Source organism: Ranitomeya variabilis, chromosome 6, assembly GCF_051348905.1.
Source record: "Ranitomeya variabilis isolate aRanVar5 chromosome 6, aRanVar5.hap1, whole genome shotgun sequence".
NCBI classification, from domain to species: domain Eukaryota; kingdom Metazoa; phylum Chordata; class Amphibia; order Anura; family Dendrobatidae; genus Ranitomeya; species Ranitomeya variabilis.
In genome coordinates, this window is record NC_135237.1 from 569,352,784 (window position 1) to 569,370,501 (window position 17,718).

A 17,718-nucleotide genomic window follows, 5' to 3' on the forward strand; every position below is an offset into this window, starting at 1 on the left:
TATTACTATACATATTACTACACCACACTGAGGAGAAGGGCGGCCATATTACTATATATATTACTATATCACACTGAGGAGAAGGGCGGCCATATTACTATATATAATACTATATCACACTGAGGAGAAGGGCGGCCATATTACTATATATATTACTATATCACACTGAGGAGAAGGGCGGCCATATTACTATATATATTACTACATCACACTGAGGAGAAGGGCGGCCATATTACTATATATATTACTACATCACACTGAGGAGAAGGGCGGCCATATTACTATATATATTACTACATCACACTGAGGAGAAGGGCGGCCATATTACTATATATTACTATATCACACTGAGGATAAGGGCGGCCATATTACTATATATATTACTACATCACACTGAGGAGAAGGGCGGCCATATTACTATATATATTACTACATCACACTGAGGAGAAGGGCGGCCATATTACTATATATATTACTATATCACACTGAGGAGAAGGCCGGCCATATTACTATATATATATATCACTACATCACGCTGAGGTGAAGGGCGGCCATATTACTATATATATATCACTACATCACGCTAAGGAGAAGGGCAGCCATATTACTATATATATATATATTACTATATCACACTAAGGAGAAGGGCGGCCATATTACTATATATATATTACTATTTCACACTGAGGAGAATGGCGGCCATATTACTATATATATATCACTACATCACGCTGAGGAGAAGGGCAGCCATATTACTATATATATATATTACTATATCACACTAACGAGAAGGGCGGCCATATTACTATATATATTACTATATCACACTGAGGAGAATGGCGGCCATATTACTATATATATTACTATATCACACTGAGGAGAAGGGCGGCCATATTACTATATATATTACTATATCACACTGAGGAGAAGGGCGGCCATATTACTATATATATTACTATATCACTTTGTAGAGGAGTACAGATATGTCTGTAGGAGGACAAAGGAATCAGAAGGAGACCATAGGGTTCTGGAGGGTATAGAGGGGTGTGGATAAGGACCTGGGGGTCTGTAAGAGAATACAGGGGAGTGGTTGGATGGTGATACAACGTGACGTGGTTAGAAGCAAATAGGAAGTCAAGCGATTAGGGAATATATGGAAGCCCAAAACAGAAACTTCCTACATTTTTTTTTTTTTTAAACAAATACTGTTTGAAAAGTTTTTCTCCATGTTCTCTTACATAGGAACAATTTATTCTCATTGTAAAACCTCTTCAAGTGAAGCCCCTCATTATTATTATTATTATTAGAAGCAATTTATTGTTCGCTCCCAATCCACATTTCTTGAGCAGCAGAGCAGATTTGCCTCCCCCGTATCTGATTGTATTTCACCACGTGACAATCAGATCTATCAATCCCTTTGTCTTTCCTTCTTAGCGTCTCCTTGAAGGATCTGAAGGCGCTGCTTCCCCAAGTCAACTACCGAGTGCCTAATATGAGGTTTTTGCGCGATAAGTTACAGGTAAGAGCATAGTGGGAGCTGTACTGTGCAGGGTATAAAGTGCGTAGACGCAGTCATCGTACCTCACGAACGTTTCCACATTTGTTTTACTTTACGCCCCCAAATTATAATGTGTTTTATTGGGATTTTATGTGACACCAACACAAAGTAGCAAGTATTTGTGAAATGTAAATGAAGTGATAAATAATTTTCTAAATATTTAAAAAATGTAAATCTGTAGATTGTGAAGTGCCCCCTGTAGTCTGATGCCAATTTCCCCTAAAAGTCACACAAGTGTTATATTGTGTCCCCCTGGGTGTGATTTCTTCTCAGTATAACTACAGCTGTTCTGTGAAGGCCTCAGAGGTTTGTGTGAGATCATTAGGGATCAAACAGCATCATGAAAACCAAGGAGCTCACCAGACAGGTCAGGGATAAAGTGGTGGAGAAGATCAACCAGGGTTAGGTTATAAAAAAGTAGCCCAAGCTCTGAACATCCCACAGAGCACTGTGGAAACCATCATGAAAAAATGAAAGGAGTATGACACATCTGCAAAGCTACCACGACATGGCCGCCCACCTAACCTGACATCCCAAGCAAGGAGAGCACTGATTAGAGAAGCAGCCATGAGGCCGATGGTCGCCCTGGAGGAGCCACAGAGATCCGCAGCTCAGGTTCTTTCCATCCTGTAGACTTGATGATATGTAGTATTAACCCTTCGTCTCTCACCCCTTTCCCCTCAGGAGATCGAGGCCCGGAGTGAGCTCAGCTTCACGCACTTTATCCTTTTCTACAAGAACCTGATGTTTGACGCTCAGAAGTCAGTAAGTGTCTGCTGGATTAGGATGCAGCGGAGCTCGCGCTCGTCCGTCTCCCGGATAACGAGGCTGAATGCTAATTTACTACCATTGACAATTAGTTATTGTGTCAGCGTCAGGGCAACTGTTTATTGGTGCAAGGGAGCGACAGTTGGCACCCAGCTATCACACCCAGATGTCAGATACTGGGGAACTCAGACAGTCTGCTAATCCGGCATCCACTAATAACCGTTTGTAAAAGACTTTTCCAGCTTCTTTTTCCCTATTGCTCTTCCTCTGCTTGCTGTCAGTGGATGGAGCATTGGTGTTTATGCTCAGAGCATAAATAACCTGTAAATGGCTAATTCTTCTGGATTCGATGCAGTGGTGACCCGGCGAGGCTATCGTCCAGACTGATGCACTCACTGATACATTGTAACGACTGTTGGGGAAAGAGAGATTTGTGCTGCTGTATTTAGCCCATATAGACTCGAATATTGCCCTCCGCTGACAGGAGGCAGAGATCTTAGAGCACAGTGTATTAGTAAGTGACAGAACCAAAGGCCAAAATACAGAAATGTACACAGTGTAATGGAGGCCTATATAGAAAAGAGGCTGCAGGAAGTCCAGGGGGGCTGGGCCGACAGTGTAAAGCCACAATCCCAGCCACCCAGGGGGCTGCAGAGAATACCCATGTATGCTGTACATAAGAGACCTGGAAACTGGGGGATGAGGGAAGTCTGTGTGATGGGAGGGGCCTGTGTGATGGGAGGGGCCTGTGTGATGGGAGGGGCCTGTGTGATGGGAGGGGCCTGTGATGGGAGGGCCTTGTGATGGGAGGGGCCCGTGTGATAGGAGGGGCCTGTGTATTGGGAGGGGCCTGTGTGATGGGAGGGGCCTGTGTAGTGGGAGAGGTCTGTGTGATGGGAGGGGACTATGTAGTGGGAGAGGTCTGTATGATGGGAGGGGCCTGTGTAGTGGGAGAGGTCTGTATGATGGGAGGGGCCTGTGTAGTGGGAGAGGTCTGTGTGATGGGAGGGGCCTGTGTAGTGGGAGAGGTCTGTATGATGGGAGGGGACTATGTAGTGGGAGAGGTCTGTGTGATGGGAGGGGACTATGTAGTGGGAGAGGTCTGTATGATGGGAGGGGCCTGTGTAGTGGGAGAGGTCTGTGTGATGGGAGGGGCCTGTGTAGTGGGAGAGGTCTGTATGATGGGAGGGGACTATGTAGTGGGAGAGGTCTGTATGATGGGAGGGGACTATGTAGTGGGAGAGGTCTGTGTGATGGGAGGGGACTATGTAGTGGGAGAGGTCTGTATGATGGGAGGGGCCTGTGTAGTGGGAGAGGTCTGTGTGATGGGAGAGGCCTGTGTAGTGGGAGAGGTCTGTATGATGGGAGGGGACTATGTAGTGGGAGAGGTCTGTATGATGGGAGGGGTCTATGTAGTGGGAGAGGTCTGTATGGTGGGAGAGGTCTGTGTGATGGGAGGGGTCTATGTAGTGGGAGAGTTCTGTATGATGGGAGGGGTCTATGTAGTGGGAGAGTTCTGTATGATGGGAAGGGTATATGTAGTGGGAGAGGTCTGTATGATGGGAGGGGACTATGTAGTGGGAGAGGTCTGTGTGATGGGAGGGGTCTATGCAGTGGGAGAGGTCTGTATGATGGGTGGGGACTATGCAGTGGGAGAGGTCTGTGTGATGGGAGCGGTCTATGTAGTGGGAGAGTTCTGTATGATGGGAGGGGTCTATGTAGTGGGAGAGTTCTGTATGATGGGAAGGGTATATGTAGTGGGAGAGTTCTGTATGATGGGAAGGGTCTATGTAGTGGGACAGGTCTGTGTGATGGGAGGGGTCTATGTAGTGGGAGAGGTCTGTGTGATGGGAGGGGTCTATGTAGTGGGAGAGGTCTGTGTGATGGGAGGGGTCTATGTAGTGGGAGAGGTCTGTGTGATGGGAGGGGTCTATGTAGTGGGAGAGGTCTGTGTGATGGGAGGGGTCTATGTAGTGGGAGAGTTCTGTATGATGGGAAGGGTCTATGTAGTGGGAGAGGTCTGTATGATGGGAGGGGACTATGTAGTGGGAGAGGTCTGTATGATGGGAGGGAACTATGTAGTGGGAGAGGTCTGTGTGATGGGAGGGGTCTATGTAGTGGGAGAGGTCTGTGTGATGGGAACGGGTCTATGTAGTGGGAGAGTTCTGTATGATGGGAAGGGTATATGTAGTGGGAGAGTTCTGTATGATGGGAGGGGTCTATGTAGTGGGAGAGGTCTGTATGATGGGAGGGGACTATGTAGTGGGAGAGTTCTGTATGATGGGAAGGGTATATGTAGTGGGAGAGTTCTGTATGATGGGAAGGGTCTATGTAGTGGGAGAGGTCTGTGTGATGGGAGGGGTCTATGTAGTGGGAGAGTTCTGTATGATGGGAGGGGTCTATGTAGTGGGAGAGGTCTGTGTGATGGGAGGGGTCTATGTAGTGGGAGAGTTCTGTATGATGGGAGGGGACTATGTAGTGGGAGAAAAGAATTTATTTTACACTATACTCAAAACGTTTCGGTTCAACATGAACCTTCTTCAGTTACGTATACGTAATTCATGTGATGAATGGGACCGGAAGTATACCTAACTATAGGACCACTTCGTAGCTGTGCTCACGGTGTTGTTTCACATACTATGTAGTGGGAGAGGCCTGTATGATGGGAGGGGACTATGTAGTGGGAGAGGCCTATATGATGGGAGGGGACTATGTAGTGGGAGAGGCCTGTATGATGGGAGGGGACTATAGTGGAGAGGCCTGTATGATGGGAGGGGTCTGTGTAGTAGGAGAGGCCTGTATGATGGGAGGGGACTACAGTGGGGAGGTCTGTATGATGGGAGGGGACTATAGTGGGGAGGTCTGTATGATGGAAGAGACTATGCAGTAGGAGAGGTCTGCATGATGGGAGGGGTCTGTGCAGAGGGCAAAGTCTATATGACGAGACGTTTGTGTGTGGTGGACAGGTCTTTGTGTTGGGAAGTCTTTATAATGGGAGGGGTCTATGTGGTTGGAGTAGTCTGTATGATGGGAGGTGTCTATGATGGGAGTGGTCTTTTTAGTGAAAGCAGTCTGTAGTGGGAGTGGTATGTATTATGGGAGTAGTCTGTGTGGTGGGAGGAGTCTGTGAAGTGGGATGGGTTTGTATGATGGGAGGGGTCTGTGGGGTGGGAGTGGTTTATGTAGTGGGAAAAGTATGTATGATGGGAGGGGTCTATGTAGTGGACAAAGTCTGTGATGGGTCTAGGTGGTGAGAGAAGTCTGTGTGGTACTTTGGGATGTGATTGGAGGGTCCTCTCTGGCAGGTGGTGTATGAGTGGAAGAGTTTAGATGGTGAGTTGAGTCTGTAATTGAGAAACGTATGTGGTGGGATAAATTATAATGGTGGGAGAAATCTGTGTTATAGGAGGAGTCTGAGTGGTGAGTGCAGTCTGAATTAGTCAATAAATTTGCATTATGGGATGAGTCTGGATTATAGGATGAGTGTGTGATGGGTGGGGTTGATTGTAGTATGAGTGGGTGATGGGTGGAGTTGATTGTAGGATGAGGGGGTGATGGGTGGAGTTGATTGTAGGATGAGGGGGTGATGGGTGGAGTCGATTGTAGGATGAGTGTGTGATGGTTGGAGTTGATTGTAGGATGAGGGGGTGATGGGTGGAGTTGTGTTATGATCCCAGTGGCTTAGGATCACAAATCTAACCAGCCAAGTCAGAGATAATAGGACGAGCTCTGGGGATGTGGTAACTGGACTGACCGCAAACCTGAACCTAACCAAACACACTAAAGGTAGCCGTGGAACGTTTCCTGAAATCCTAGATGTCTCTTCACGGCCTGAGAAACTGACTACCCCTAGAGATAAAGTAAGACCTCACTTGCCTCAGAGAAATAACCCCAAAGAAATATAACAGCCCCCCACAAATAATAACGGTGAGTTAAGAGGAAAAGACAAACGCAGAGATGAAACAGGTTAAGCAAATGAGGCCCGCTAACACTAGAAAGCAGAAAATAGCAAGGGATCTGTGCGGTCAGTAAAAAACCCTATACAAAAATATCCACGCAGAGAATGCGAGAACCCCCACACCAACTAACGATGTGGGGGGAGCAACTCAGCACCCCAGAGCTGCCAGCAAGCAGAGAAATCACATATTAGCAAGCTGGACAAAACTCCTAATATTCTAGGAACATATTGAACACAGATGAGCAAGAATAAGCAAACAGAACTTAGCTTCTCTTGGAGAGACTGGTAACGGATGTAGACAGGAGCAAACAGAATAGCACTGAATACAACGACAGCAGGCAACAACTGATAGTCCAGGTGAGCTAAATAGGAACCAGCTAACGAGACAGCTGATCCAACCTCAGACCTGCAGAATGACACAAAGAGCCACCAGAGGGAGCCCAAAGACAACACTCACACAGTACCACTTGTGACCACAAGAGGGAGCCCAAAAACAGAGTTCACAACAGTACCCCCCCCCCCCCCCTTGAGGAGGGGTCACCGAACCCTCATCAAAACCCCCAGGGCGATCAGGATGAGCCACATGGAAGGCACGAACCAAATCGGCCGCATGAACATCAGAGGCGACAACCCAGGAATTATCCTCCTGACCATAGCCCTTCCACTTAACCAAATACTGAAGCCTCTGTCTAGAAATACGAGAATCCAAGATCTTCTCCACCACGTACTCCAATTCGCCCTCCACCAGCACCGGGGCAGGGGGCTCAACAGAAGGAACCACAGGCACCACATACCTCCGCAACAAAGACCTATGGAACACGTTATGAATGGCAAACGACGCTGGGAGGTCCAAATGAAATGACACCGGGTTAAGGATTTCCAAAATCTTATAAGGACCGATGAAGCGAGGCTTGAATTTAGGAGAGGAAACCTTCATAGGAACATACCGAGAAGACAGCCATACCAAATCCCCAACACGAAGTCGGGGACCCACACCGCGACGGCGGTTGGCAAAGCGCTGAGCCTTCTCCTGTGACAACTTCAAATTGTCCACCACATGGTTCCAAATCTGCTGCAACCTATCCACCACAGAATCCACCCCAGGACAGTCAGAAGGTTCAACCTGACCCGAGGAAAAACGAGGATGAAAACCAGAATTGCAGAAAAAAGGCGAAACCAAAGTAGCAGAACTAGCCCGATTATTAAGGGCAAACTCGGCCAATGGCAAAAAAGTCACCCAATCATCCTGATCAGCAGAAACAAAACATCTTAAATAAGTTTCCAAGGTCTGATTAGTTCGCTCCGTTTGGCCATTCGTCTGAGGATGGAAGGCCGACGAAAAAGACAAATCAATGCCCATCTTAGCACAAAAGATCCGCCAAAATCTGGACACAAACTGGGATCCTCTGTCAGACACAATATTTTCAGGGATGCCGTGCAAGCGAACCACATTCTGAAAAAATAGAGGAACCAAATCGGAGGAGGAAGGCAACTTAGGCAAGGGCACCAAATGGACCATTTTGGAAAAACGATCACACACCACCCAGATGACAGACATTCTCTGAGAGACTGGGAGATCCGAAATAAAATCCATGGAAATGTGCGTCCAAGGCCTCTTCGGGACAGGCAAAGGCAAAAGCAAACCGCTGGCACGAGAACAGCAAGGCTTAGCCCGAGCACAAATCCCACAGGACTGCACAAAGGAACGCACATCCCGCGACAAGGAAGGCCACCAGAAGGACCTAGCCACCAAATCCCTGGTACCAAAAATCCCAGGATGGCCTGCCAACACCGAAGAATGAACCTCGGAAATAACTCTGCTGGTCCATCTATCTGGGACAAACAGTCTCTCTGGTGGGCAACGGTCAGGTCTATCCGCCTGAAATTTCTGCAGCACTCGTCGCAAATCTGGGGAAATGGCAGACAAAATCACTCCCTCTCTGAGGATACCAGCCGGCTCTGAAACTCCCGGAGAGTCAGGCGCAAAAGTCCTAGAAAGAGCATCAGCCTTCACGTTCTTCGAACCAGGCAGGTACGAGACCACGAAATCGAAACGGGAGAAAAACAACGACCAACGAGCCTGTCTAGGATTCAGCCGCTTGGCAGACTCGAGATAAATCAGATTTTTGTGATCAGTCAAGACCACCACACGATGCTTAGCTCCCTCGAGCCAATGTCGCCACTCCTCAAATGCCCACTTCATAGCCAACAACTCCCGATTACCAACATCATAATTCCGCTCGGCAGGCGAAAACTTTCTTGAAAAGAAAGCACAAGGCTTCATCACAGAGCCATCAGAGCTTCTCTGCGACAAAACAGCCCCTGCTCCAATCTCAGAAGCATCAACCTCGACCTGAAAAGGAAGAGAGACATCAGACTGACACAAAACTGGATCCGAAGAAAACCGGCGCTTCAGCTCCCGAAAGGCTTCCACGGCCGCAGGAGACCAATTAGTCACATCAGAACCCTTCTTGGTCAAATCCGTCAAGGGTTTAACCACGCCAGAAAAATTAGCAATGAAGCGACGGTAAAAATTAGCAAAACCCAAGAACTTCTGAAGACTCTTAACAGATGTAGGCTGAGTCCAGTCATGAATAGCCTGGACCTTGACTGGGTCCATCTCAATAGTAGAAGGAGAAAAAATAAAACCCAAAAAGGAAACCTTCTGTACTCCGAAGAGACATTTTGAGCCCTTCACAAATAAGGCATTAGCACGCAGGACCTGAAATACCATCCTGACCTGCTTCACATGGGACTCCCAGTCCTCAGAAAAGACCAAAATGTCATCCAGATACACAATCATAAATTTATCCAGATATTCTCGGAAGATGTCATGCATGAAGGACTAGAACACAGAAGGAGCATTAGAGAGTCCAAAAGGCATCACCAAGTACTCAAAATGGCCCTCGGGCGTATTAAATACTGTTTTCCATTCATCCCCCTGCTTAATACGCACAAGGTTATACGCACCACGAAGATCTATCTTGGTGAACCAACTGGACCCCTTAATCCGAGCAAACAGATCAGATAATAATGGCAAAGGATACTGAAATTTGACCGTGATTTTATTTAGAAGACGATAATCTATACAAGGTCTCAGAGAACCATCCTTCTTGGCCACAAAAAAGAATCCTGCACCAAGAGGGGAGGAGGACGGGCGAATATGTCCCTTCTCTAAAGACTCCTTTATATAACTCCGCATTGCGGCATATTCTGGTACAGACAAATTAAAAAGTCGTCCCTTGGGGAACTTACTACCAGGAATCAAATTTATAGCACAATCACAATCCCTGTGAGGAGGCAGGGCACCGGATCTGGGCTCATCAAATACATCCTGGTAGTCCGACAAAAACTCAGGAACCTCAGAAGGAGTGGAAGAAGCAATTGACACCAAAGGAGCATCGCCATGAATCCCCTGGCAACCCCAACTTGAAACAGACATAGCTTTCCAATCCAGAACTGGATTATGGGCCTGCAGCCATGGCAGACCCAAAACGACAACATCATGCAGATTATATAAAAAGGAGAACCAAGAGTATACTAAATATACCATTTATTGCATCAAAATATTCATACATAGTAAAAATGGATATTATATCTTGAGTACATGTTAAGTGAACTACCCAGGTGAGTAAAATAGACCAAAGGTCCACAGAGGATTACAGGGTATAACCAAATTCAATTGAAACAGGCTATTGCAGTACATAAACAAATGGTGGTGACTCAATACACAGTTTTATCATAGACAACTATCATGTTACCGCTTAGTGCTGGTTCAATGGGCCACCCCCCATCCTACTCTGTTTATGTTAGGTAAACAAGCCTGTATTCATATCAGAAATTAATAATAATTACCCATTGATGCTAATCAACTTCTGTGGGGACCTCGATCACCCCAACGCGCGTTTCGCGTGCTTGTGACAGCCTCGCTTCCTCAGACGCCCCCTGAGGAAGCGAGGCTGTCACAAGCACGCGAAACGCGCGTTGGGGTGATCGAGGTCCCCACAGAAGTTGATTAGCATCAATGGGTAATTATTATTAATTTCTGATATGAATACAGGCTTGTTTACCTAACATAAACAGAGTAGGATGGGGGGTGGCCCATTGAACCAGCACTAAGCGGTAACATGATAGTTGTCTATGATAAAACTGTGTATTGAGTCACCACCATTTATGTACTGCAATAGCCTGTTTCAATTGAATTTGGTTATACCCTGTAATCCTCTGTGGACCTTTGGTCTATTTTACTCACCTGGGTAGTTCACTTAACATGTACTCAAGATATAATATCCATTTTTACTATGTATGAATATTTTGATGCAATAAATGGTATATTTAGTATACTCTTGGTTCTCCTTTTTATATAATTTGTATATGAGTGATTCTAAATAGTTGGATATTTTCATTTTTTTACTGGTACTTTTCTAATGAATCATGCAGATTATGCAGCACAAGAAAGCGGATCACCTCCTGATGTACAGGAGTCATGCACATGGTCACTTGAGTCCAATACTGAGGCTTATTCTCAGCCAATGGCGTAGCATCAATACCCCTCAGTGGAATAGGGAATTCCAAAGGCTCCAGGACAAAACCACAGCGCCTGGCAAACGACAAATCCATCAGGTTCAGGGCAGCACCCGAATCCACAAAAGCCATAACCGAGTAGGATGACAAAGAACAAATTAAAGTAACAGACAAAATGAATTTAGGCTGTATAGTACCAAGGGTGACAGATTTAGCGATTTTTTTTTTTACGCGCTTAGAGCATGCTGAGATAACATGAGTTGAATCACCACAGTAAAAGCACAACCCATTTTGACGTCTATGATTTTGCCGCTCAATTCTGGTCAGAATTCGGTCACATTGCACAGACTCAGGTCTCTGTTCAGAAAACACCGCCAGATGGTGCGTAGATTTGCGCTCTCGCAAACGCCGATCAATCTGAATGGCCAAAGCCATTGAGTCATTCAGACTTACAGACGTAGGGAACCCCACCATAACATTCTTAATGGCTTCAGAAAGACCTTCTCTGAAATTTGCAGCCAGGGCACACTCATTCCATTGAGTAAGCACCGACCATTTCCAAAATTTTTGACAATACACCTCAGCTTCATCCTGGCCCTGAGAGAGAGCCAGCAAGGCCTTTTCTGCCTGGTTCTCAAGATTAGGTTCCTCATAAAGCAATCCAAGCGCCAGAAAAAACGCATCCACATTCAGCAATGCAGGATCTCCCGGCGCCCAAACGCATCCACATTCAGCAATGCAGGATCTCCCGGCGCCCAATCTTGAGGGTCGCCACGTAACAGGAAGATAACAATTCTAACTTGCTGAGCGGAATCACCAGAGGAACGAGGTCTCAAAGAAAGAAATAATTTACAATTATTCTTAAAATTCAGAAACCTAGATCTATCTCCAGAAAACAACTCAGGAATAGGTACCTTTGGCTCAGACATAGGACTGTGAACAACAAAATCCTGAATGCTTTGCACCCTTGCAGCAAGATGATCCACACTAGAAGTCAGACTCTGAATATCCATGTCTGCAGCTGAACTCAAAGCCACCCAGAGATTAAGGGGATGAGAGAAGCTGGACAGACTGCAGCAAAGGGAGAGAAAAAAAAAAAAATTGTACTCAGGACTTCTCTTATCCCACTTCTGCGATGCATTAAACACTTTTCGGGCCTGCTGTACTGTTATGATCCCAGTGGCTTAGGATCACAAATCTAACCAGCCAAGTCAGAGATAATAGGACGAGCTCTGGGGATGTGGTAACTGGACTGACCGCAAACCTGAACCTAACCAAACACACTAAAGGTAGCCGTGGAATGTTTCCTGAAATCCTAGACGTCTCTTCACGGCCTGAGAAACTGACTACCCCTAGAGATAAAGTAAGACCTCACTTGCCTCAGAGAAATAACCCCAAAGAAATAGAACCGCCCCCCACAAATAATAACTGTGAGTTAAGAGGAAAAGACAAACGCAGAGATGAAACAGGTTAAGCAAATGAGGCCCGCTAACACTAGATAGCATAAAATAGCAAGGGATCTGTGCGGTCAGTAAAAAATCCTATACAAAAATATCCACGCAGAGAATGCGAGAACCCCCACACCAACTAACGATGTGGGGGGAGCAACTCAGCACCCCAGAGCTACCAGCAAGCAGAGAAATCACATATTAGCAAGCTGGACAAAACTCATAATATTCTAGGAACATATTGAACACAGATGAGCAAGAATAAGCAAACAGAACTTAGCTTCTCTTGGAGAGACTGATAACGGATGTAGACAGGAGCAAACAGAATAGCACTGAATATAACGACAGCAGGCAACAACTGATAGTCCAGGTGAGCTAAATAGGAACCAGCTAACGAGACAGCTGATCCAACCTCAGACCTGCAGAATGACACAAAGAGCCACCAGAGGGAGCCCAAAGACAACACTCACACAGTACCACTTGTGACCACAAGAGGGAGCCCAAAAACAGAGTTCACAACAGAGTTGATTGTAGGATGAGGGGAAGATGGGTGGAGTCGATTGTAGGATGAGGGGGTGATGGGTGGAGTCGATTGTAGGATGAGTGGATGATGGACGGAGTCGATTGTAGGATGAGCGGGTGATGGGTGGAGTCGATTGTAGGATGAGGGGGTGATGGGTGGAGTCGATTGTAGGATGAGTGGGTGATGGGTGGAGTCGATTGTAGGATGAGGGGGTGATGGGTGGAGTCGATTGTAGGATGAGGGGGTGATGGGTGGAGTCGATTGTAGGATGAGGGGGTGATGGGTGGAGTCGATTGTAGGATGAGGGGGTGATGGGTGGAGTTGATTGTAGGATGAGGGGGTGATGGGTGGAGTTGATTGTAGGATGAGAGGGTGATGGGTGGAGTTGATTGTAGGATGAGGGGGTGATGGGTGGAGTTGATTGTAGGATGAGGGGGTGATGGGTGGAGTCAATAGTAGGATGAGGGGGTGATGGGTGGACTCGATTGTAGGATGAGTGGGTGATGGGTGGAGTCGATTGTAGGATGAGGGGGTGATGGGTGGAGTCGATTGTAGGATGAGGGGGTGATGGGTGGAGTTGAATGTAGGATGAGTGGGTGATGGGCGGAGTCGATTGTAGGATGAGCGGGTGATGGGTGGAGTCGATTGTAGGATGTAGGATGAGGGGGTGATGGGTGGAGTCGATTGTAGGATGAGCGAGTAATGGGTGGAGTTGATTGTAGGATGAGGGGGTGATGGGTGGAGTCGATTGTAGGATGAGTGGGTGATGGGCGGAGTCGATTGTAGGATGAGCGGGTGATGGGTGGAGTCGATTGTAGGATGAGGGGGTGATGGGTGGAGTCGATTGTAGGATGAGGGGGTGATGGGTGGAGTCGATTGTAGGATGAGGGGGTGATGGGTGGAGTCGTTTGTAGGATGAGGGGGTGATGGGTGGAGTCGATTGTAGGATGAGTGGGTGGAGTCGATTGTAGGATGAGGGGGTGATGGGTGGAGTCGATTGTAGGATGAGCGAGTGATGGGTGGAGTCGATTGTAGGATGAGGGGGTGATGGGTGGAGTCGATTGTAGGATGAGGGGGTGATGGGCGGAGTTGATTGTAGGATGAGTGGGTGATGGGCGGAGTCGATTGTAGGATGAGCGGGTGATGGGTGGAGTCGATTGTAGTATGAGCGGGTGATGGGTGGAGTCGATTGTAGGATGAGCGGGTGATGGGTGGAGTCGATTGTAGTATGAGCGGGTGATGGGTGGAGTCGATTGTAGGATGAGCGAGTGATGGGTGGAGTCGATTGTATGATGAGCGGATGATGGGTGGAGTCGATTGTAGGATGAGGGGGTGATGGGTGGAGTCGATTGTAGGATGAGTGGGTGATGGGTGGAGTCGATTGTAGGATGAGGGGGTGATGGGTGGAGTCGATTGTAGGATGATGGGGTGATGGGTGGAGTCAATTGTAGGATGATCGGGTGATGGGTGGAGTCGATTGTAGGATGAGCGGGTGATGGGTGGAGTCGATTGTAGGATGAGTTGGTGATGGGTGGAGTCGATTGTAGGATGAGTGGGTGATGGGTGGAGTCGATTGTAGGATGATGGGGTGATGGGTGGAGTCGATTGTAGGATGAGCGGGTGATGGGTGGAGTCGATTGTAGGATGAGCGGGTGATGGGTGGAGTCGATTGTAGGATGAGGGGGTGATGGGTGGAGTCGATTGTAGGATGAGTGGGTGATGGGTGGAGTCGATTGTAGGATGAGTGGGTGATGGGTGGAGTCGATTGTAGGATGAGTGGGTGATGGGTGGAGTCGATTGTAGGATGAGTGGGTGATGGGTGGAGTCGATTGTAGGATGAGGGGGTGATGGGTGGAGTTGATTGTAATATGAGTGGGTGATGGGTGGAATTGATTGTAGGCTGAGTGGGTGATGGGTGGAGTCGATTGTAGGATGAGCGGGTGATGGGTGGAGTCGATTGTAGGATGAGGGGGTGATGCGTGGAGTCTGGACTAAGAGATGAGTTTGGGTGATCGGCGGAGTCTAGATGATGGGAGGGGTCTGTGTTATGGGAGGAGCCTGTATCTGAGGAGTCTGGGAGATGGGCAGATCTATATTATGGGAGAAGCCTGTGCGTTGGGTAAACTGTAAAGATGACATTTCCATTCCTTTCCTCTGATTGCAGATCATTGAGCAGCTGGAGTTATCGTTCCCTTTACGGTGAGTCAGGTCTGCGCCTGCAGCATGTAGTAATGACACCATGACATCTACACCACATACAACAGAGAGGAGGAAAGAGCCTGGTGCACAATGACACAATACAACAAATGACGGTGACTCAGACTCACCTGTGCCGCGTATCGGCAGCTATAGAGTCAGGCTGTAGTGTTACCATCAGGAATGATGAACTGCTGAGAGGAGAAGTAAGAATGGGGTCTGGGTTGTCTAATCAGGGGTCCCAACCAGTGACTTCTGAGCCCCTCCTGTGCGGATCACGGTGGTCTGCTCAGGTGAGTTCTCTGCTGTACCCCTCTAAGCTTCAATCCCAGTTACTAGCAGCTTGTTGTTACGTTGATTTGGTGGTGGAACCAATGCTGCGGCTATTTCTCCAAAGTTTCCCAGGAGCCGTTTGCAACACAACATTGTCAGGCCGCATGTTTCTCATGCTGCTGTGAGCCGTCTGTGTTGTGTGACCTAAACCTGCTCCAATGCCAGCAGCGTCTCCGGACTTGTCTTCATCAGGCACATTGGAGATGTCATTGGTTGGTGGTTACTCAGGAGCTGAGGGCAGCGTCTCCGGACTTGTCTCTATCGGTCACATTGGAGACATCATTGGTTGGCGGTTACTCAAAAGCTGCTGGCAGCGTCTCCGGACTTGTCTCTATCGGGCACATCGGAGACGTCATTGATCGGTGATTACGCAGGAGCTGCCGGCAGCGTCTCCGGACTTATCTCTATCGGGCACATCGGAGACGTCATTGATCGGTGATTACGCAGGAGCTGCCGGCAGCGTCTCCTGACTTGTCTCCATCGGGCACATTAAAGACCTCATTGATCGGTGATTACACAAGAGCTGCCGGCAGCGTCTCCGGACTTGTCCCCAGAACCTTCCTCAGATGACCATTAGTAACTTTAGTGATAGCAACCGAGGCCGGAGGTGTTGGGATTTATGCTCAGACTCCAGACTGGAGACATGCAGAGGTTTAGAAAATGTTATGTCCATTTTTCCATTATTCGCAGATCAGTGAGGTCTCCATCCTGTGATCTCCATAACCCAATGACTTTTCCTTTTTGATGATACCATTTCCATGTTGATCTATGTATAAAAGGGCCCTCAGGGCATAAGTACTTTTTAAGGAGGAATTATAACTTTCAAGGAGTCACACAAGGGGCCTCTATTATTTCTTCTCATTGATTGTGACTCATGAATATCTTTAGAGTAGAACGTGATTCTTCAGATCAAGGGTCCCCGACCTTTTTTACCTTGAGGATTCACATGATAGGTGATTACCGCACATTTCTCACCACATTAAGGTCTTACAAATGGGATACCCACAATCTCCATAAGTGGTAACTTGTTACATTACATCAACCCCAAAAAGCTGATCAATTAACAAAGCAGACAATGTGGGTCAATAATTTACAATCTATAAAATATTTGCAAGGGACAAATCTATCTGCTGAGTAATCTGCAGTACAAGGAGCATTCTAATGAGAAATATTCAGTACACGTAGCATTCGAGCGAGGAATCTACATGACATTGCACGGAGCATTCTAATGAGGCATATTCAGTACATGGAGCATTCTAGTGAGGAATATGTAGTACATGGAGCATTCTAGTGAGGGACATTCAGTACATGGATCATTCTAGTGAGGAATATGCAGTACATGGAGCATTCTAGTGAGGAATATTCAGTACATGGAGCATTCTAGTGAGGAATATGCAGTACATGGAGCATTCTAGTGAGACATATTCAGAACAAGGAGCATTCTAGTGAGGGATATTCAGTACATGGATCATTCTAGTGAGTAATATGCAGTACATGGAGCATTCTAGTGAGGAATATTCAGTACATGGAGCATTCTAGTGAGGAATATGCAGTACATGTAGCATTCTAGTGAGGGACATTCAGTACATGGAGCATTCTAGTGAGGAATATGCAGTACATGGAGCATTCTAGTGAGACATATTCAGTACAAGGAGCATTCTAGTGAGGGATATTCAGTACATGGATCATTCTAGTGAGGAATATGCAGTACATGGAGCATTCTAGTGAGGAATATTCAGTACATGGAGCATTCTAGTGAGGGACATTCAGTACATGGATCATTCTAGTGAGGAATATGCAGTACATGGAGCATTCTAGTGAGGAATATTCAGTACATGGAGCATTCTAGTGAGGAATATGCAGTACATGGAGCATTCTAGTGAGACATATTCAGAACAAGGAGCATTCTAGTGAGGGATATTCAGTACATGGATCATTCTAGTGAGTAATATGCAGTACATGGAGCATTCTAGTGAGGAATATTCAGTACATGGAGCATTCTAGTGAGGAATATGCAGTACATGTAGCATTCTAGTGAGGGACATTCAGTACATGGAGCATTCTAGTGAGGAATATGCAGTACATGGAGCATTCTAGTGAGACATATTCAGTACAAGGAGCATTCTAGTGAGGGATATTCAGTACATGGATCATTCTAGTGAGGAATATGCAGTACATGGAGCATTCTAGTGAGGAATATTCAGTACATGGAGCATTCTAGTGAGGAATATGCAGTACATGTAGCATTCTAGTGAGGGACATTCAGTACATGGAGCATTCTAGTGAGGAATATGCAGTACATGGAGCATTCTAGTGAGGAATATTCAGTACATGGAGCATTCTAGTGAGGAATATGCAGTACATGGAGCATTCTAGTGAGGAATATGCAGTACATGGAGCATTCTAGTGA

The 17,718-nt window shown here is 46.8% G+C and overlaps 1 protein-coding gene across 2 annotated transcripts in view; it reads left to right on the forward strand.

The window, feature by feature from the left end:
- Positions 1–17,718, forward strand: part of LOC143783104 (1-phosphatidylinositol 4,5-bisphosphate phosphodiesterase gamma-1-like) — a 141,948-nt gene that overhangs the window by 67,391 nt on the left and 56,839 nt on the right. The window contains exons 1-4 of one of the 2 annotated variants that reach the window (XM_077271365.1): positions 1,474–1,519; positions 1,832–1,925; positions 2,243–2,323; positions 14,944–14,978. In XM_077271365.1, the coding sequence (XP_077127480.1) occupies positions 1,899–1,925; positions 2,243–2,323; positions 14,944–14,978 (143 nt within the window). In that variant the 5' untranslated portion in view covers positions 1,474–1,519; positions 1,832–1,898. Of the gene's footprint in view, positions 1–1,434; positions 1,520–1,831; positions 1,926–2,242; positions 2,324–14,943; positions 14,979–17,718 lie in introns of those variants that run through there. The other variant, XM_077271364.1, reaches the window with a different exon arrangement.